This window comes from Lynx canadensis, chromosome A3, assembly GCF_007474595.2.
Source record: "Lynx canadensis isolate LIC74 chromosome A3, mLynCan4.pri.v2, whole genome shotgun sequence".
NCBI classification, from domain to species: Eukaryota; Metazoa; Chordata; class Mammalia; order Carnivora; family Felidae; genus Lynx; species Lynx canadensis.
Window position 1 is genome coordinate 83,445,847 of NC_044305.1, and position 22,955 is coordinate 83,468,801.

A 22,955-nucleotide genomic window follows, 5' to 3' on the forward strand; every position below is an offset into this window, starting at 1 on the left:
TGTGGGGATTGGTGTTCTTACTCAGCAGGAACCATCAGCATATAATATCTATTTTAAAAGTTAGAATCTAAAACATAAAATACAATCTTCCAATTTGAATTTTAATAATAATTCCCAAATTATTTGACTTTGGGATCCAGTAAATTTTGGCTATTTTGTTATCTTTAATATTTGTGAATAAACCTGGCATGTAGAAAATCAGTTTTGAAAAATTCAAGCAGATGAATGTGTGTATGTAGCGTAAAAATAAAAGACATTCTTACCATATTATTAATTAAAAGTGCCATGATTTCAAGGGTATAGGAATTTAGGAGAGCTTTTTGGAGTCTTAAACGGCCTCTCTAGGAAGTATACCTATCTTGGGCAAATTGCTGGATTTCCCACACTTGCAAATTTGACATTTTAATAAATGGTATAAAGGCTACCATGTGAAATAAGCAAGAATATAGTCATTTAAAAATTTGTCACTAGAATCCAATTTCAATCAATTTGATGCATTCATGTGTGCAGAATTAAAGCAATTGGCAACACTTTACTAGATTCTCTCTGAACACTTTTTTTTTTTCCCAAATAGCATTTCTTAATCTAGGAAATATGTTCTTGTTAAAACAAAATACAAGACTGCAAATCTTTTGAAATTATTTTATATTTCTGGACTCTTCATTAAGAATTCCTAAAATTGACTAAAACATACCATTAAAAGTTTATTCTCTGATGGAAAAAAGCTTTTCTCTACATTAATTGAATTATACACCTGTCATTTATTGGTATCATGAGTATATACAGTTAAATACAAATTATAGCCTGAACTAAGTCATTAACTGTCTTCAAGATATGCAATAATCATGCTATGACTTTTCCATGACAGATGCCCCACTGTATATGCCCTAAACTAATGGAGGATAAATAAATTGTGAAAATAGATTCTATATTATCTATAATCCTCAAAAGTACATTCCTACAATTGATTCTTCCCTTGGTACTTTTTATGAGTCTGTTTACAATTAATAGGATTTATAATCATGAGGTAAAGAAACTTGAATGTAAAATGTTATGGTTCCTTAAAAAACTTAAATGAAATCATATTTTTCCTCAGAAGGGAAATGCTGTTACTATTAATAAGTTTACTAAGTAATACTCTTAAAATTGCCATAACTTTTTATGAGTTTAACAAGTTAAAGCAACACTTTGGTTTCGCTACTTTTTTTTCATTTTGACGCAATACAAAGTCTTAAATTTTACAATGGATTTAAACATACATTACTTTGACTCACATAGAAGATAGTAGTAAGTAGATAACTAACATTTTGAGTCATATTAGAATTATTCCCGGACAACACATAACTTAGAATTAATTGTTGTTGCTGATGAATTCCCATTTCTCTAGACTTTTCCCTCAGACTCTACGACACAACATGGTAGCATGTTTGTTATTAGTTGTAAATGTCTGGGTTGGTGGTTATTATCTAGCAAAGCAGAGTTGTAGTTCTTTCTTTCTAATCACTTCTTTTTCACTGTTTGGTGAACATCCTAGGCTTGAGATGTGAACCTCCTCGGCTTGAATGAGTTTGCTAGGTCTCATTTCCCTATTACCTACATGTGGGTTTATTTTCCTGTGAAGATGAAAAACATTACTCACTATGGGACAGGCATGAGTCGAGACCAAAGTCATCAAATATTCCCAACCTGTGTTTTACAATTAGGTGAAAAACTGAAAACTGTTATTTTTGTTTGCCTTCCCTAGGGCTCTGAATCCTTGATATAAAGATTCATATCAGCCCCTTTGCATTCTTCCTCTTAAGGCCTAAATGTTTATTTTCAGTGACTGTATTTGTAACGGATAGTCCATATTTGTTCCCAGGCCTCCAGGATTTGCATTTTATTCTGCATTTGCATTCACATTAGGTCCCACAGAAACTCTTTAAAGTGAAGTGTGTTTATGGCTATTATGAAACTCGACAAAATGAAGTTTGTAATGAAATCGACACAGTCATCAAAAGGACGATGAAGGGAGCAATTTGATGTAAACCCAGAGTTTTCTTATGCCATCCCAACTTGTAAAAGGCTTATCTCTCTTTAAAAAATATATATATATATATTAGAAGCTGAATGAATAAGAATTTCTTTGACAATAAAATACCTCCTAACGTCTCCATAACTATTTGGATGTGTTCTCGAACATTAACTTAATTTGATAGGCAAGGTATAATTAACCGTGACCTATAGTGTTTTCTGTTATTCAGGGACTATTCCTTAGCAATTTGAAAACTTAATTTCTAACTAAATGGTATACAGTGTCTGACATTCTAAAGGCCTACTTACATTATTTACAAGGAGTGGACATAGTTTGTATAGCTCTAGGGTTTCAAAGGAAGATTTTTTGAGGGTGGGGACTAAGAATTTTTACAATGTAAAATCCTAGCAAATGAATTAGTGCAGGTGGGATTTTTGGGGATTTTTTTAAGTGTACCCCTCTTTTCTATTCACTGTAATGCTAAAACTTATTCACATGGAAGAAAAAATAAAACCACTGTGTGTCTCATGAGACAAAAACATATACATGACATTTTTTTATTTTTTATTTTTTTAAGTTTCTTTAGTTTTGAGAGAGAGAGAGAGAATGAGCTGGGGAGGGGCAGAGAGAGAGGGCAACACAGAATCCAAAGTAGGCTCCGGGCTCTGAGCTGTCAGCACAGAACCCCATGTGGGGTTGAACTCAGGAACTGAGACCATGACCTGAGCCAAAGTCAGATGCTCAACCAAACGAGCCACCCAGGCACCCATTACACATGGCATTTGTCTTTTATTATTTTTAATGTTTATTTATTTTTGAGCAAGAGACAGAGTGAGAGCAGGGGAGATTCAGAGAGAGAGGGAGACACAGAATCCGAAGCAGACTCCAGGCTCTGAGCTGTCAGCACAGAGCCCGACACGGGGCTTAAACTCGTGAACTTCAAGATCATGACCTGAGCCGAAGTTGGACGCTTAACTGACTGAGCCACCCAGGCACCCCCATACATGCCATTTTAAATCTAGTTATTTTACTGATCATAAAAATCAGTAGTGTAGAAAGAGAATTAAAAGTTGCAGCAAATAGGTAGCTATTAGCTATGATGCTACAATGCTACAATCAGAATAGAAACTTACATGGTAAAATTAAATGGGGTATTTTGGGTTTAGTTGGAACATTGATTTGAATGGGGTATTTTGGGTCTAGTTGGAACATTGACTTGTGCTTCAGAATATTTTAGTGTAAGAACTTTGTGATAATTGCCCATTGGACATGACTTTTATTTGAAATTGTTCATAAGAAACCCAGTCTCATGAGTAGCCACCCTGCCTTTCACTCTTGAACAGTTCAGATAAATGTATTACTTATTTATAGTCTATTGTATATATTATTTATGGGAAATATGCTATAACTGCACAGAGCATATGGAATTTGTCTTTCAGAGATAGAGGTGGTATCTCTGCCCAAAGTGGCCTAACCCTAAGTAGATAATCAGGTTACCCCCCAGTGTACAGATAACTGTCATCTCTTAGATAGTCATTACGTGTTTTTGTGTCATAATTCCAGATGCAAATGCATTTTCCCATTTTCATTTTGTCATAGTTTTCTTGGTGCTAGCCTCTGCCAAAGAGAATCAGGAATTCTACATTTTGAGTTGGTCTTGGTGATAAATTGAGGCCAGAAAAGATACTGAGTAACAGAACATTAACCCCTTCATTTCTTTCCATGCACTTCTTTGTCCCTTGATGTGTTTATAACTTTCTGAAGAATATTGCCCATGAAATTTTCACACTAGTTGTGTATTTTGTGGCTTGGCCTATTGCTTCACTGCATTTTGGGATTTTATATGCTGTGTTCAATAACAAAACCACCAGGAGAAATATCAGACTCATTGCGTCCCACACTTTCTTGTGCAAAATAATAGAGACATCTAGACTGTGCTTTTTCTCTGCATATCAAGTGTATTGTTGGTGTTCAAGTATTTTTTATTCTAATAATTATTCAAAGCCAGTAACAATCTGCACTTGAGTGAGTATAAACATTTTTATTCCGGAATTTGGAATTTGCAGCAACTCAATTTTATTTTCCAAATTACCCTGCCATTTCAATTAGGTACATTGTTCTTCACTCCTCTGTTTCGACATTCTAAAGGTTGGCTTGCCACCCTAATAGTGAGTTGTTTGAGTGTTTAATATTTATCGAGGTCATGTAAAGAACATGCCAATAGAAAAAGAGGAGAATAAAACATTAACAAATCAATTATGGGGCTTTTCTTCACTTGTAGTATACTTCTAATACTCCACATACTCTGTAACTGCTAAAATAGTATGTATGAATAGCCTCCAAGAACAATAGCTTTGCATATGGCTGAAGAATGGCATTCTGATGAACTGGAATCTCTTAAAAAGTGCACTAGCGATAAAATTCGGACTCCTGCTTCTTGCATTCACAGCTGCCTTGGTTGATATCTCTGTTAAGTGCCTGAAATATAGAGAAGTTGGCCATTCTGAAAATCAGAAATGTAAATTAAATCTCAAAATGCCTTGATAAAGGCCTTTCTCATGATTTTACCAAAGATAAATAATGAAGGAAGAGGAGAGAGAGAGCGTAAGGATTCAAAAATCCTTGAAGAATGACTTTGAAAATATAGTTTGGTTGAGAATATCAAAAGCTGGAAGTGTGTCTAAAAAAACCACAGAGAAGTTAGTAACAGCTAATTGTTAGTGGAAATCAGTGGTAAATGTAATTTTCCATGATTCTCTTGTTCAAAGTGTAATGCTATCAGGTAGTAGGAAAAAAACAAGAGTACATCTTGGCTGACTTTTTTTTTTTTCTTCTAGCATCAAAATTGTGGATTTTCTGATTTGAGAGTTTAGGAGTAGAAAAGAAGAGATTTCAGAAACACTTGAGAAAGAACAATTAAGTGTGCTGATTGTAACTTAGTTATACAACCTTTCAGGCTGGGAGTGTTTCAATAAAATAGACATAGTTTAGAGTTGGAGCCCTGGCATTTGATTCTAGGCTCTGCTGTGAGAGGATAAGGCACTGCTCTCCCATGAGCCTCAGTTTCATCATCTGTAACATGGGGACAAAGAACCCACCATATTGAGTTACCGTGAAAACTGAATAGTGGAGAGCGTTTAAAATAGCAAAATGTAAATAAACAGACTATTAAATAATGTTTATCCCCTTGTATTCTGCCCAACCTCCAACAGCTTCAGCTTGATTTGGGGACGGAAGATAGTGGTTGTTAATGAGGTGTTATTTTATAGACCATTTTATAATCATCGGGTTTAAGAAAAATGTCTTTTTAATTCTTGTTAGAAGGGGACACTCTTATTCTGATTTCATCATTGTGTAAAAAGAGCCTGGGCACTCAGATGTGTTGCTGAGATAGTGTGGTGAATCACTGCAGATTCCCTTTCACGTTCTACTTCAAGTAACAGTCACATGCAGATCTGGTGCTAAGTACTTTTCTCCACATTTCTGAGTGCAAATGCTTCATGGCTAGGGGCCAGTTGCTTACTATGTCTTATTATCTACTTGTGCTAAGGATACAATGTTTTCTGCATTATCGGGATGTTCTTTTTGCTAGGATGGTTGCCTAGAAAATTTTTGGTTTGAAGTTGTTTTATATAAGACGCTTGAATTTATTTTATCTTAATTTGTTTGCAGGACAAGGAGCATTGAATAACTGAGTTACAAATGTAAAATAAAACATTGGGAGGCAAGCAATCTTATAAAAGGGATTTTATAACATCGGGTATACTGGCATAAAATTTATAGTTTCTTCTGTCACTCCTAAATAGAGATGATAGAAAATAATCTAAATTTCAGCTGAAAGCTTTCAGAAGATAAATAGGGAGTATACTTTGTAATATTTACATACAAATATTTGGAGATACAGTGGTGCCAGTTGGGTTAGAGTGTTTGTTTGTTTGTTTAGGTATTTTAATTCTAAATTACAGTTTATAGGTATGATTTCAGGAGAAGTATACAGAATAATTAAAATCATTTAATATAAGGGTTTACTTTTATTAATTGCATGCCAGCCAAAATACAATGGCACAGGAAAAGGAAAGATTATTGAAATATTAATAAGTATTTTTACTAAGATTTCTAGTGTAATAAGGCTTTATCGTCTCTTCCGTTCATGACATTTTTCTCTGCAACAAACTGCTTAGTAGAATTTGAACGTTCAGTGCACCCAAATAATTTCTAAATTACTCATCTGCTTTCCAGTTTTGAGATTTTGGTAAAACTTCTCGTGATCCCTTGTTGGCAGTTTCCCTTTGGTTGTAATTATTCTTTTCCCATTTTTAAAAAATGTTTATTTTTTGAGAGAGAGAGCTCGAGAGCAAGCCAGGGAGGGGCAGAGAGAGTGAGGGAGACAGAGTCCCAAGCAGGCTCTGCACTGTCAGCACAGAGCCCGATGTGGGACTCGAACTCACAAACCGTGAGATCACGACCTGAGCTGAAACCAAGAGTCAGACGCTTAACCGACTGAGCCACCCAGGCGCCCCTTCCCATCTAATTTTACCTGCCCCATGTAAGAATCTATATTGTCTTCCGAGCCCACAGTGGGGTCACTGTGAAATGGTGCTAGCCTTGGTCCTCAATGTAGAAAAATTGGGCAAAAGGTATCAGCACTGTGTGTGGATTTCTTGAGGAAAGTTTTTGGAATATTTTGCGTGGTGTTTTACATCTGCAGACTTTTTCCTCAGCCTTGTCGATTCATTTTTAATGTCGTGGATGAATTAATTCAACTCTGCAGATTAGTAACGACCTGAGAGTGTCAGAGTTGAGTCCTAAAAGCTTTCAGTCTTCTTAAGTAAAATCTTAAGGAGTACCAGGAAAGTGATCCATCGTGCTGGGCCTGGCCTCCTAAGACCACTGCTGTGACACCTGCCATAGCAGCCTACCCTAGAGCCTGGGGAGGAGAGTGAGGCACGGACATTGGCAGGAGAGCAGGCAAAATATTTAAGGGCTCGTAGATTCTAAGGATGCATCTGGCTGCCAAACTGCTTTCAATTTCATTACAACATGATTAAAAACATTACAGTTAGTTTATTTCCACATCCTTTTGCCTTCTTCCTCATGCACACGGTGCGTGTATGTTGCTGTGTGTCCGTGAGTGTGCACTTGTGCATCTCCCTGTGTCTGAACCTGAGGCTTCGGGGATTCCTGGAGCTCATACAGCCGCCTGATACAAAACTTTTCATTTAAAGATGAAATTACTCCTTGGAGAATTTTCACCAAAGGCAAAAAAGCACAAAAATTCTTCTCCTCCTCTCTACATGCCTCATTACACAGAGATAGAGGATTCAATGTTTGAAAAATTATCATTTTTGTAGGTTTTATTTGTGGTACGTGAGAACTGGGAAATCTGGCACTCAATTTAACAGATGCTGTCTCTGCTTCCACAAACTACCCACGACTACTATTGTACAATCATATATATATATGTATATATATATATATATATATATATATATATATACATATATATATATATATAAAGCAATACATCAGAATTGCCAAGTTTTAAGGTTTTAGAAATTTACCTTATTTGATGCTGAAGTAGACACCCTTATGCCATGTGTACTGGCTGGCTCCAACATGGTGAGCACCATAACCAAGGGAAAATTGGAGGATCACCGAGATGTGTTTCTAGATGAAAGTTCACAGTGGCAACTATGGTGGGGCTGGAAGAGGAAGGGTAGCATCTTGGGGTGAGCTGCAGATTCTGAGTGGGGATGCTGGATTTCCATCATCTCACCCCTAATTTACCATCTGCCCTGAGTCACCAAAATTACCTGCCGAGCGTCTGTTAGGTGAGGTAACAAGCACATTTTATCGCGGCATTAAAAAGGGGCTCCACAGGAACCCTGGCAGGCCTACAGACTTGGCAGAGGAGAAGGAGTGGGGGCCGGGACAGGGAAGGAAATGAGAAAAAGGAGGGCTGCTGAAGGAAGAAGTGTGTCAGGAAGATAACTTTGTGGGGAATGGGCCTCCCCGCAGACGGTGTGGGCCACCCCGAGGGACACCTCAGGCCACCACCAGTCTTCACCCAGAACAATACTTGCCTCCCCGACTTTATCATCGTTCAGCAGGATGGAATGTGGACTTAGAGAAGATTCCACTTTCAGGCGATTCTCCGGCACAGTTTAACGTGGTCCCTGAATCCGCAGCCTGTGGGCACACTCGGCTATTAATCTGTGAGCTTCTGATATTTAAAAATATCTAAAAGCTTAAAGGGTAAGAGGACAGTTTCACTGTGTTAAAAACAAAACATACTGCCCAGACTTGTCACGGTTAAATGAATTTGCTTAATGATTTCCAGGGATTTTTTGGAAATCTGTGTAAAGGATTTTATACTTTTTTTCCAAATGACCTGAATTTGAAGTTGGATAGACATACCCTCAAGGGAGTATCCTTTGAGAAGAACTGGGTTTATCTAGGGCTCTAGCAAAGTGTAGGTGCTATTTGGTGGTTGAATGAGTTGAAGTTCATACTGTATGTTTGGGTTATCAAGCAGATGCAAATGGGACCCACCAAGATTTTTAAAATAAGGGCTTTAGCCTATCAGATTTTAAATAACTCAAAAATAAAGAAATCTCAGGATCTCCGAGTTCTCAACTTCAAGTACACATTGGTAAACATTTATCCCTTTTTATTTTTTTTCATGTTTATTTTTTTGTTTTTTTTGAAGGGGGAGGGGCAGAGAAAGAGGGAGAGAGGGAAGCCAGCACTGTCAGCACAGAGCCTGACATGGGGCTTGATCTCAGGGACCATGAGAAAGCTGAGCCAAAATCAAGAGTCAGACGCTTAACCAACTGAGCCACCCAGGCACCTTTTACAGCAGTACCTGGACCCCTTCTCTCCCCATCTCTCTCTGTATGGATGTCTCTGGTCTCCTCCTCTGTCTCTGGTTCCTCCAATGGCATCATTGATTGGGAGATGTATAAGGCATCATATCTGCTGAAGTTCTCTGCCTTGAAGCTTCCTGAGAGACACTGTTTAGACAGAAGTGAAAAGTCTAGGGGAGGGGACTAATTAGATGTGACCCCCCCAGGCAGTGTGTGATGGTGGTGGTCAGTGACCCCTCCTGCCATGGCTCAAGGACAAGTGTAGATCTTTGAGTGTGAATGTCCGTATGGACCATGAAGGTGTGGGAACGTGAGCACGCATACACAGGAGCATCATGCACACTGGTGCCTTCCCCACTTGGACTGGTGACTCCCCTGGTCTGGAGGGACTGAATTGCTCACTTTTGGAGATGAGCCAGCTCTTTTAGGCCACTAGAGATCATTTGCTAAAGAGACCCTGGTGGTTTGAAAAAGTAAATATACTTCCCAAAGAGAAAGCCGCCCGTGGATTGGTGCAGACCAACTTCACATTTTGAATCCTGTGATTATTTCTTCAATTTCTACATAGCTGCTAGCTGACCTCTTCAGAGTCAAGATCACTAGACTTTCATTTATCTACCTTTTTTGGATGGCACTGGTAAGGTAGAAATTTTGAAAACCAAAACCCCACTGTTTTTTTTTTTTTTTTTTTTTTTTGGGTCTGATAAAGAAATGATTCTGACATCATACTGATGTGATAAACGACCAAGTGAGAAGATATGTCAAAGTGCTTTGTATACTGTAAAGTGATTTATAAATATTAGGCATCAAATTAAACTTGATAGGGTGGGGAGGAGCAACCCACCTGTAAAATCATGTTATTTGGAGGTGAAAATAAGATCAGTGTGCATTCCCGGAGCACACACCAGCTGGGAGATAGCCCAAGGCATATCGAACTATACACTAAGTCAGCTCAGGTTAACTATTCTCTCCAGAAGGTCTATAAACTGAATACACCTGTATGCAGATATTTCAGGTTTAACTAGGTCAATCTATGTTGTTACATTAAAATTTTTAGTAGCTATCATTTATTGAGTGCTTGCTGCATGCCTGGAAATATACATAGGTTATGCTTATAGATGATTATTCTTTAATTGAAGTGGATTGACAATGGAGTATTTTTCCAATGTATGGATTAAGATATTAAGAGTTAGGGAGGTCGTGATTTGTCTAAGACCATGTAATTGGTGCAGCCAGATTTCAAAATGGGATATGGCTACCTTCAAATTTCCTTTATTTTGACTGTGTTCTACTGTCACTGAGTATTAACATATATTTTTTTTATGGTGGTGTGTGTTTGTGTGAATGCAAGTGTGTGAGATGTTTATAAATTGCACAAGTATTTTTCAGATATTTTATGATCTTTCAGATAGAAGATCACAGTATCAGATGACAATTTAACACAGGGATCCTCTCTATATATAATCACTTAAGCTATTCATTTGTTCACATAGGAACATATTTGTGTTTAATGTGTTACACTTTCCTGGGATGGAGGGTATAAGGATGAATAAGCTATAGAGTAGGATTTCAAAACACTCATAGTATAGAATTCTACAGGTCATCACAAAACAGTACAAGGTTTGACATGACAGAGGTGTGCATGAGGTGCTCTACATGCTCGGGGGAGAGCAGCCTCACTCATCCTGGGGGAAGTTTGTGTGTGTGTGGTGTGTGTGTGTGTGTATCAGGGAAGGCTTTCTGGGGGAGGTAGTATCTGATCTGTAACTTAATTAGCAAGTAGGAGGTAATTAGGGGCTGGAGCCAGGCAGGAAGGAAGGATGAGGATTGGCCTAGAGGGACAAACAGAACATATCTGCCAGAAATCACATGCTTGAGCACAAGGAATAGGTTGAGGAATGGTCCTCAGTGGGTGGACTATGAGGGCTTACTATAGGAGGCTAAGGATCCGAGACTGTGGTGTTCTGTAGGCAGTAGGGGGCCGTTCATTCATTCAACAAACATGTCCCCAAGTGTTGTGCACTGAGCTTGATAGACAGGATGCAATGGCGAGCAAAACTGACCAGTTCCTATCCTAATGGAGTTTATATTCTAGTGGAATCAAACTCTTAAATCTGGGAAGTGATTTGACTGAACTCTTTGAAGCTGGGAGGGCCTTAACAAGACCAGCAATCACTAAGGTGAAAAATAAGAGATTTATTTGTGAACTTTTTAGGGGTAAAAGTGAACAAGATATGAGGACTGATTGTACAGGAGGTAGAGAGGGGGGAGCGGAGGAGAGAGGTGTCATGGATGGTTCTCAGGTTTATACCATGGATGCATGGGGTTATACCTACTAGGATCAATAAAAGAAGAATGTGTAGGGTGTTGATGGGGAGATGAAGAGTTTAGCACTGGACTTGTTGAGTGAGGCGAACATCCTTTCATGGAGATGGTTTAGCAGGTAGTTGGGCATACAAGTCTAAAGACCAAAGAAGAGATCCAGAGACACAAATCTCATGGCATATGGGTGATAACTCAGATCACAGTAGTGAAAAGAACTGTTTAAGGAAAACATGGAAAGTGATGTGAGGAATGGATGTATGTCCAAAATTAAGGCATAGATGGAAAAAGAATGGAAAAGATGGAGAGAGGAAAAATTATCCCTGGATGGCTTTACTCAGGAGGAAGGATCGTTTGGGAAGTTGCAGCTCATTTGTTAGGATATTGGTAGAACAGTAAATAATGAATGATTCAGTTTAGTTCCCTAAGCCTTGACCAAGTGCTGAGCACACACCATATATTATGCTGAGCTGAGAAAGAACAAGATAGGAAAGATCCAGATATTATCTGTGCCCTAGAGGAGCCTGTGGTCAAGGAGGTCATTACCTCTGTTTGACCACAAAACACCTGTATAATTACCTCATAAATTAAAAAATGGCACTTGATGAACCTTCCTTATTATCGTTTAAAAACCCCTTATTTTCAAGCATTCTTGAGAAATGATAGAAGGCATAGGAGTGTTCAAACTGTTGCAGAGAGAAAACATCTCTGGGGAGAATCAAAGTGACTGCCCAGTGACTGCCTCCATTTATGACAAAAGAAATAATGTCTGAAGGACCATTGGCTCTCAATGTCGGGTTAAAGTGTTGACTCCATGATCTTGAAGGTCTTTCCAGCCCTGACTTTTCCATCTGGCCCTGTGAATGTCTCCTAGAGCACTGGTTCTCAGACTTTGAAAGAATCACATACCCCTTTGACAATCTGACGAAAAGTTATGGACACTCTCCCCAGGGGTAAAAATGCAAGTATGTCCATAAACAAAATTATTGTTAAAACAAAACACCCCCGACCCCCGAAGTCTTTAGGAGGTCTCTGGACTTCGAGTTAGGACCTCTCGTCTTAATGGATTTCCAATAGGAGAGAACATACGCGTCACTTGCTCTGAAAGTATATACATTGAAGAAAAAAGCCTCCTTGGGACTTAATTTAGAACCATGACTCTGGTTTGCTATACATCTAACGCAATACACCATTGATTTTATTCTGTCAGTCTTACTTTACAAGTGGCCCCAAGCAACTCACAACTTCACAGATATATGTGCATAATTGTATGCACATATTTTATTTTAAAAATAATAATGATGCTGTTTGGTGTAACCACGTAGAGTCACAGAGATTCGTTATCGTAACTGAGTTTCTCGGGTAGATGGATTTTGGGGGAGTTTTTTCTGATTAGAGCTGTCTTACATATTTATGCCAGAGAGTTCATGAGCTATTTCTGATACTTAGACTTTAATCATGCTTAATGAACTGAACTAAACATAATTCTTGTTCTGTTTTGGTAACCTTGTGGATTTCTCCTAATGCTCAGTTTTGTGTGACTCCACCGTTCTTGAAATGCTAATACCCAAAATGCTAATTCAAGAGAGGACCACAAAAGTTAGATTTCATTTCAGAGAAGTGCACTCAGTGTTCACAGGCCTTTCTGGAAGAGGTGGAAAATATTGGCTCCTACCTTTGGTGAACACACAAATTTAAACATATAGGTTGCACGAAATTTGGATAAACCGAGGTGGAATCCAACATTTCTTGCATGAATGCCTGTATAATGTGGCGATAGCTGTGAGAAAAGAGGAGCCCGGCATCTAAGACCCAACACAATGAAAATGCAATGAATCGGAATGGCTCACAGATCATAGCGGAATCAGAATTTCCAGCAAGGAAAATCTTTTCATGGTGAATTAAGTGGTGGATGAAGAAAAATGGTGATGAAAAAAGGTAGGCACAGATCACAAACACTGGGCTCAGGGCTCACTGCTGAAGATTTAAGAACCTTAGCTAAAGCTATGCAGAATAGAATGTGGAAAATTGAATTTACTAAACAATTAAGCATTGAATTAATCTACATCCTGCACAGTAGAAAAGTGGGGGAGGGAGCAGAGCAGAGCTGAATAAATCAGTGGAGCTCATTAAAAGATAGTGAATATATCAGGTCTGTTGTAGCATAAAGGAGGACAGTTTCCTGTGTAACATGGAATAATTCTTGGGTTCTAAGTCACCTTTCTGGAATCCTAGTCTTAATCAGATTAACAAACATGCTTCTGATGAGGTTATTCTGTTGCTCTGTATTTTAGCTTGTTATCGGTGGCTTTTCTATTAATTACGAGTCAGATCACCAGTCAACAATAGTAGTGAGGGACAACATAAATAAAATGAGAGAGCCCAGGAGATGTCACTCGCAGGATCTCATGCATCCTGAAACTCCCACGGGTTCCTGCAGCCTCCCACATGCCTTGCCGGTCTTTTGTTCAATTACAGTTAATGCAATAGTTTGCCATTTTCTCCTTCTAATTATATTTTCAAGTGGGATTTGTAGCACATAGAAAAACATCCTTTTACATGTCGAGGCACCGGGGTTTTGTGCCTGGCATTGTCTGTCCCCTGGGTGCTGTACCATTCTTTCTGCAGAGCTCTGAATAAACAAGTCCCCCTTTTAGAGCTGCAGTTGTACAAACTGAAAATTTATGCATTAACTGTTTGCATTCTGAGCGTGTGTTCCAGATTACGTCTTCCAGCATGCATCTTCTGGCACGCTGCAGAATGTGTGTTTGTCCAAGGCACTTCTTTCACAGCACGCCTATCTTCCAGTCACTGAATCAGCAGATCAATTAGCACTGTTTTTGAGAATATGCATAATGGGCGAGTCAAACGCACAAGTGGTGAATCTCTCTGTGACTTTATTTAATTTGGGGGGCTGCGTTAACCTTCTGGCCAAGAGTATAGAGTAGGTGGTGGACAAGCATCCTTTTCAGGAACAGGGACTCTTCCTTTCATTCTTATACAGTGTGCCTCTTAGATGGATCTCTCCTTTTCTCTCCGTGGGTGTCAGAAACATTTTGATCTCCTCAGCCTTTCTTATCTTCTCTGGGACATGAAAATACTTTTCAGGACGTAAGCAAAGGGCACTTTGATTTTGCGAGGCATATTTAAAGCGTTGGGAGGGTCAGTAAACTTTACCACCACCCAGTCATGAACCATGACATCCTGTGACTGAAATGATGTAGACATATTTTATACACAAGATCATCCTGCCTCTCCACTAATAATCTTGAAGACAAATATCACTTCCCAGCCAAGAACCAGCTTTCTTTTCTGCATTATTCCTACTGTGCAGGATGACCAGTGACTCATAAGGCTGTTTTTGAAAGCTAGCACTAAAAGCTAATTAAAATCTTTTCTGGTGATAAAGGGAGATTTGGGAGAAGTGTTGCCATGATTGTTTTCCCCAAGAATTTAATTTACTGCCAATTTTTCCTATCTGAACGTTACTTTCAAATGCACCCAGTGATAAGAAGCAACATCTGTTTTCCGTTCAATAGTACAAGAAGGCTCGGCATGGGGCTGAGTGTACACAGTCCGTGTGAATCTATTGTTATTCTCATTTCTTTTTTGTCCCCGTGCCTGGTCCATTTGCCGTGTACCATCCGGCAAACAGCTGACACATACTAGCTATTATGGACCCTGGCCTAATTGTAAGGTCTTAAAAGCTCTGCCATGTTTGGCTTCTAGGATGAATCAGGGGCCTCTATAAACCGCAGTGGTATAGACCACCGCTCTTATTTTGCATGTTCAGAGTAGTAGCAGACTGTTGTGCCAGAGGGTTTGTTGACGTTAAAAATATAGTCAGAATCAAGTGGCATCATTTCTCCTCCCCCCTCCCCCCTTCTTTGCCTGGAATGTTTTTGTTTTCCTTGGTAATAAAACATACAGTTACAGAATAACTATCTGTAGATATTATTTTAGCTAGAAGCAGAAACTGGCAGATTTTCAATGTGCCAGTGCAGCTCCGGGCTGGCACCGTTTGTGAAGGGGAACGGGAAAGGTGACATGGCTGTCCGTCCTGGCCTTCCATTGCATTGTCATTGTCCCACGGGAGCCCCCGGACCGGTGTTAACAGACCACTCTATTTGGATTTCTGATTTGTGCCCCCACAGCCCTCTTGGAACAGAGATCACGATGACACGGCATCCACTCGTTCAGGAGGAACCCCGGGCCCTTCCAGCGGTGGTCACACATCACACAGTGGGGATAACAGCAGTGAGCAAGGTAGGAGAGGTGATCTCACTCTCTTTTGCTACTTGTTTCATTTTTTAAGGGCTGAAAAACCAGAAATGTCTAGTTAGTGACTATTTATACAGGTTTTCTAGAACATAAACCCCTTACAGTATGAGAATCAGCTTAGCTTACTCTCCGGACCCTTTCTTCTTCTGTGCCATTCTAGCTGCCTAACTGTCTGTCATCTGGCCACCTTCATAAAACAGGGCCAGCGAGTTGACTGAGGGCAAGATTAGAGTAGATTAGAAGTTCGAATGTGCGTGAACAGTATGCCACTAATGCCCTGCTCTACAAGTAAGAAAAGTATTATGATTACTTGCCCTTTGAGGCTTTTCAAGAGATCGTGAAGAGACACCTTCCAAGATTCCAAGTTAACGATGTCTTCAGATGCTTAGAAGGCAGTGGGCCTTTTAGGGACTCACATTGGGCTTTCCCTCTCCACTGGGCTGAAGCCATTTTGCTGGATTTACTTATCCGAATCTCTTAAGTGCTTGGCTTCATTGCAAACTGACTACAGGGAATTAGGAAGAAATGAAAAGAAACCAGATCAGTTTAGCTTGTATTGTTCCTTGAATGCACATACCTGTGTGTGTACTTGGGTGTCCATGGATGTGCACGTCTGACTGTGGCTAGTAGGAAATAAAGTTTAAACATAAAGTTAATCTTCAGCAAAAAGGTGACTGAGTGTTCAGATGTCTTTCTTGTACTGCCTTTGGTGAGATTGACTGCAGTGGAATTTTGTGTTCAATCAGTGCAACCAAAGCTTTAAAGAGTATTCTCCATCTGATTGTAAAAAGACGGCTTTATTGAAGTTGACTCTGAGTCCACAGTAGAGGTGCCTACCTTAAAATCTGGTTTGGTGATCATGTTTCATTGGAGTGCCATTAGACAACAAAAGAATTTTGTTTTCTTACGTAATTGGACCGTACCAATTAGAACTGCAAAGTCTAAAATGAATTTGACATAATTCATTTGGAAACAACACCAAGAAAGTTCTTTTTTTTAAGGCACGTGTATGTTCTTTGGACTGGGAATAACTTCTACACATAGAATTTGAAGCGTTTGAAATACTTTATTGTTCAAAGAAAAATTGCTGACTTCACCATTTTACTATAAGACTAGTAAAAAGCGGAGCCGGAATAGTAAACTAGTTCAGAGCTGAGGCTGAAACAGGTAACCTCTGACCTCTGACTTTTACTGGAAGATGATATGCAGCATAAATCCATGGGGCCTTTTTTATTTCAAGTGTGTGTACGTACATGTTGTGTGTCGCTGCTCACAGCGCTATAGTTAAGGGATGGCGGCACCTTCAACAGAAAGCCCTATTTTCAACTCAGACCATGAGTTTCAAAAAAGGTGACAATGGAATATAAATACTTTTTTCCTGTATTCCAAACTTGCTACGTGGGGTCGTAGCCTCTTGTTTTGTTTGTTTGTTTCATTTTCTTTTTCATTTCTTGCTTTTTAAAACACACACACACACACACACACACACACACACACACACACACATATATCATCTAGGAAGAGGCAGGTAGCATAACTGTTGCTTTGAAGGCTTGCCAACTGCTGAAATGTACTTGAATTTAAAATGGTAGCATATATGTTTTCTTAAACATAATCTGATAAAAGGATTTTGAGAGGGCAAAGGCCCCAGCCCCGTTCTTCCCCTCTGACATGTCACAACAGGGAATTAGGAATTGTGCATGTTTCTTTTTCCTTCAGCAGGTGTTCTCCAAAGGCCAATTTAATAAGGAGTTTGATTGTAACCAGGAGACATCTCTCTTTCACATTACCTGAGTTGGCTACTTATGTCGTTTCTCTTGATATTTTTTCACAGAAGTTCACCGCCTAATCTGTTTTTTTAAGAATTTTCATAGAAATGATCTCATTTGAATGAGCTCAGTTGAACCTTTCTAAAACAATCCTGGCCCCATTTGACAGATGAGGAAAATAAGGGACAGATGTAGTGAGCGATTTGTGGAGGTCCAGGTGCAGCGTCAGACCTAAACTTTCAGTCTCCTGATTATTTGTCTGAGATTCTTCTCATCATGCCCTCTTTCCTGGCTCTTCACCAAAGAACTCAAGACAATGACTCCCGCGGTGAGGTGATAGAAGCTTTCTGTGCAGACTTGTCCCCCACCCAGCGGTTTGATCATTGTGGGTGCGGGAGCCCCTCCTTTCATCTCACCTGCCCTTCTCTGTGGCTTCTGGGGGGCGGGTGGTGTCCTTCATTCAGCCCTTGCTAAATGCCGAATGAGGCCCGCAAGTGTCGCCACAACAACTTCTGTGCATTTCCATGCCAACTGCAACCCTTCTAAACCTTTATGCATCTCTGAGACCTGTGGAGCTGGGTCTTTGTGCAGCCTTCGGATTAACTGCGCACAGTGGCTCTTCCATGTTTTTCCCGCCTGCCTTTTCTGGCAGCCATGGATGTGTGAGCTGTGCCAGCATTTGGCCCGTAGTGCATGTCCTAAATAGTTATTTACACAGTTTGAGTCCATTTTAGTCAACTGGGTAAATAACAGCCCTCTTCAAAAGATTTATAAATCCATAAATATGTCTTTCTACATACCCAATAGACAGAAATAACTCAATCTGTCAAGAACATATCCAAAGAGGTGTTTCCCCCACAGACAAGAGTAATACATATTTTAAAACTTTCTCTACTGTATTATTTGTACTGTTTCTTTTTCCTCATTCCTTTTCATTTTTCACCACTTCATTATGGCACCTGTGGCACAAAAAAAGAAATCCCTGGGCTCTGGTCCTCTGCTAAATAACCTTATCTGTGCGCAAAGTAGGCATATAATAGGCCATATCTCAACCGAGGCCTGTTCTTTTGGACTTTCAAAGTAAACAGAATAAAATAAGTCATTCAGGAAATTTGTAATGTTCTGACAGATTTCAAAATACAGTGACAATTCCTAGTTAGCCTTCCAGCCAGTTGGGGATTTTGAGTGCCTGATGATTTGCCAAATTAGCGGCTGTTGTGATTGATAGAATCGTTTCAATCCAAATTTTTGCCTAAGCATAAAAAAATAAAACAGAAAATCCCATCCTGGGCACTCTAAAAAGAGTATATGTGAGATACATAATTAAGAAATTACTAAACATTCTTCTTCTTCAGGGATTTGATGTTTGTTCATGATTTACATAATACATCTTTCCCCCAACTCAAATTGTTTACGATGGTAACTTTTCCTATGGTATCTACTTTCATTTGATATTAGCACTTGTGGCCATTTGTAGGAAATTGATTCTTTCATAGAAAAACTCCTTTAAGTTGGCATTTAGAAGGCCAGCCTAACATCTGTATTTGGTTGTGGGTTCTGCCGCTGTTGCTATGACATTGATTTTGTGTACTCTTTAACTTCCTCAAAGCACTTCCAAAGATATGAGATTGAATTCTGATTTTATCCTTGTCTATTATTTGCCCTCTTCCCACTTCAGAAGAGAAAAAAGTAAAGCTCAGAAATATTGAAGTAACTGTCAGAGTGAGCTCCAGGATCCGGTCTCTTGCCTTTGCTTTTGTTAACTACTTTAGGATGGGGTGTCTTCACGACCCCAAGCAGAGTCTCATAAGATGAGGTACACACTGGCAAATATGTGACTCTTCCCTGTATCTTTTTTATCCTACCGTGTGCGGCTGCCCTACTAACCATAATCAGGGTCTACTCTAGGAGGTGTGTGGTTTGGAGCTGGAGAACACCAAGCACATCTGGTGCCTTTCCCCGCCGTATTAGAACTCCTTCCCAAGAGGGCTGCTGCGTCACTCTACAACTCACAAGCACCTTTAGCTATGACCTGACCACATTTTGAGTTTGGGCACGTCTTCCTTTTTTTGGTTCAAAGTCAAGAGTGATGAATATATGATAGTAATAAAATAATGCAATAACATATTAAGGGCTGTCAGTCAGTATAGGTATTTCCATCCCTCGCTTTGTAAAGGAGATCACAAAGGCTCAGAGAGGCTAGGAGACTTGTCCAAAGTCCCATACAGGTTGGTAGGTAGTAGAGTTGGGACCTAACCCCATACAGTGGGATTCCAGAGCCCAAGTTCCTAACCCCAGTGTCCTCTAGTGCTTTAGTGTGGCTAAGTGTGGAAAATAGATCATTGATGGACATTCTTTCTGTTTACCAGTTTGAGGTCTCTTTCCCCAGTGTCTGTACTAGGCCTGGCCCTGTCTCTGCAGTGGTGATGGAGCTGCGAATAAGCCAGAATCAGCATTAGCCTCAGGGGGGTTATACTCTGCTGGGGAGGGAGAATCTAGTTTTTTGTGTTAAGTAGGATGATTGAGATATTTACAGAGGAGCATGATGATTGATATGATTAATTTGTATTATGTATTAAGAGCCTATACCGTTTCGCTCATTCACAGATTTACTGAATGGAGAATAGGGGCATACAAAACAAATAAGGACATTTCTCTTGCAGAGCATTGCCCATTTAAAGCTCATCTCATTCTCCTCTTTTGTGAGGAAAAAGAAGAAGTAGTATTTCTATGTTGAAATTTGATGTAAAACATTTCAACTCTAAAGGAGTTTAATGATTGCTGAAGCCTCTAAAACCCACTTATGAACTTCTCCTTTTGGGGGTAGGACTCAGTTCAACAATAGTATCTTTGCTCCCACTTAAAAAAAAAAAAAAAGCACGACCAGCATGTTTCTTTAAAGAGGGATAATTGAAAAGCACTGCTATTTCTTTATAGTAATGTGTCAATAGTTGCAATGCCTCCCGGAGTCCCTCACTGCCCCCCCCCCCCCAACACCAGCTTTTGTGAGTTCAGGCAACCTATAGGCAAAGGCAGTCCCATTTATTATTGAAGGGAATCTCAAGGCAGTGGTTTCAGGCTTTGGAGGCCAGCAGGCAGAGCTGGTTGGGGGGTGGGGGGCGTGGGGAATGGGGCGGTGGGCGGTGGGGAAGGGCCACATTATGTTCCAGATGACTAAGCAACGATTTATATACCAGCTCGCCTTTTTACATGAAGAAGAAAAGTAATAACAGCCCAAACCCGGGCATTTGAAACAGTCAGCTGTCTGATGAATAATGGGATAGGTGGGAAGGAGCGCTCTGATTGGATGTCTTAATGAGCACATTTCTCGCAGAGTTTGGGCTGCAGTTCCCCTTGACCTTTGCCCTTTATTGACCAAACTGACACTTCATTTTTCACATACTTCCAATTATGTCTCGGCTTAAGTGTTGCCCTCCCTCCTTTATTTCTTTCCTATGGACAACTTGAGAGTGGTTGAGGCCACAGAAGATATTTTAATTTGAAAAACTACCGTAGCAACTCGGGCTTGGGACGTAATCTGTAATCGGCAGTTTTTCAGATGAGAACACAAAGTGAATACTGCTGGTTTAGAAACAGTTTTCTTTGCTTTTTTTTTTTTTTTTTTTTTTAATCCCAGCTGATTTTTAAAACATGTTTTTAAACATTTTTAAAAATGTTTGTTTGGGTTTTTTTCATTCCATTTGTCTGTTGGTCAGGGTAACTTGAATGATCTATTTTCTTTCACACTTACTTCTTAAGGCTTACACTTCTACGGGGACATCTTGTATTTCAGTGGTGCTGTAATGCTTTTTGACTAATACACTTTGGAGAGAAAAGTAAAATATAATTGTGACCGTAGGCCTTAGCCCTTAGACCATTGCAGCCCCGTGCGTTACTTTAGTTACATTTAATGTCGGACTGCAAATTAAAGGGTGGCCTTTGCATGTAGTGGCAGGCAGAAGAGGAAAATGATTTCCTGATGGGAAAAGTCAGGTGTAAAAGGGAAAGGGAAGTTATTATACGCAGCAAATCCCTGTTATCAAAAGGTCCATATCATTAACTTATCAAACACATTGAACGAGATGGATAGACAGAGAATTGTTTTCCCAAGAACACCCCATGCTGTCTATATTCACCTTTCCCTTTATTGACTCATCAAATGTGAGTAACCGTCTTCTGTTCTCCATTCTGTTGACTTCTAGCATCATGAAAGCAGGTCATCTTAAAATAAAGAAAAATAACTTCGTCATCTAAAAAGTAGTAACTGTGTATTTAGGGGCATGAACTTGGCCATAGGTGTTTTCACAGAAAGTGCATCTTCTGACTATTAGGTAATATTGCTGGTAAACTTGAGGTCAGTGTTTTTCATCTTAAACAACTGGAAAATGTATTTGAAATTATTTACTCCCAGATATATTTCCCTCCAACACAGAAGTATTTGTTTCAAAAATGGATGAAGTGTTACCTACTTTATTATGTAGCCCTCTGGCATATCCATGGCATAATTTTACTATAATATGGTAATAAAAGAATATGTAAAAGGCAGACAAAGGTTCTGTCTTTTTCTGTAAGGTGACCTCTGTTACCAAGTAACTGCTTTACTTATGAGCTTATTAAAAACTCAAAAAATGAGCTTTTCATACTTCACAGGCATTGATGTGAAAATGAGCTGTCCTGTGAGTAGTTTTCTTGATCATTTTTAGAACAATTGATTAGCCAAAGAGCTCCTGTCATTAGTTGACATTGACTGATAGCAATTTGTCACAAGCTCTGAAGGTCAGCTAGACAGTTGGAGTTTCAGCCTGCCTTTGATTGACCTTTACTGATTCCATCCTCATGTGATTGGCTTTGAATAGGTCTGACCCTCAATTGGAAAAGACAGGGCATTAGTCAACAGGATAATTTCTTATATTTTCTGTTGATTGCTCATTTTTATTTATGTGTAAACTCATGGTGTGGATATCTTATCAAATTTATACTCTAATTTTTGAAATTTAAAAGGCATGATACTTGTTAAGTATGGCCTTAAAACCATAACTCTGTTTCCCTTTTGGTTTGCAATGTTATAGTGGACTCGGTATGTGATGTAGGCTTTACTACTGACACTTGCCATTGTCACCTGTGCAGATACTGGAGTTTTGTTGCATGTGATGGAAACATGCATGTTGCATGGAATTTTGTGGTGGCTGTCGTGGTTGTCTCTTAAGAGATACCAACTCCAGTGGGACTTGTAGAACTTCTGAAATTACACCCCAATTCTCTGACTCTCCTAGAATTAATGATAGCGGTCTCTCAAGAATCAGGTGATAGTTTTAAATAAAAAATGAGTGGTAAAGAATTATATGAATAATGATGCTGTGCCAATTCATCATTTGTCTCTGTAGCCAAAAAGCTATGAAAACTTTTTTAAAAAGTACCTTCTCCGTTTCCCTCAGCCTGCTGTAAATTAGAGAAAGCCTCTCTGGCTGTCATAGCATTAGCTTTTCAGTGGGAGGGGAATGTATTTTCTATTGTAGAGGACTCAGACTTAATTGTTCATAACACTCGGTTCTTTCTTTCCAAAACTGTAAGGTATTTTTCCCAGATGCATCACATATAGAAGAATATAGCCCACTCTCATATTAATAACATGGATTTTATTGCTTCATGTTAATAATAAAAATGGCGACCTGAGCTTTAAAAACCCAGATCTTAATGTGTCGT

General features: G+C 39.4%; 1 protein-coding gene across 4 annotated transcripts in view; it reads left to right on the forward strand.

Moving 5' to 3' along the window:
* Window positions 1–22,955, forward strand: part of MEIS1 (Meis homeobox 1) — a 138,417-nt gene that overhangs the window by 14,838 nt on the left and 100,624 nt on the right. For 3 of the 4 annotated variants that reach the window (XM_030310718.1, XM_030310720.1, XM_030310719.1), the window contains exon 7: window positions 15,357–15,468. The exons of the other annotated variant lie outside the window; for it this stretch is intronic. In XM_030310718.1, the coding sequence (XP_030166578.1) occupies window positions 15,357–15,468 (112 nt within the window). The remainder of the gene's footprint in view (window positions 1–15,356; window positions 15,469–22,955) is intronic. 4 annotated transcript variants of the gene reach the window in all.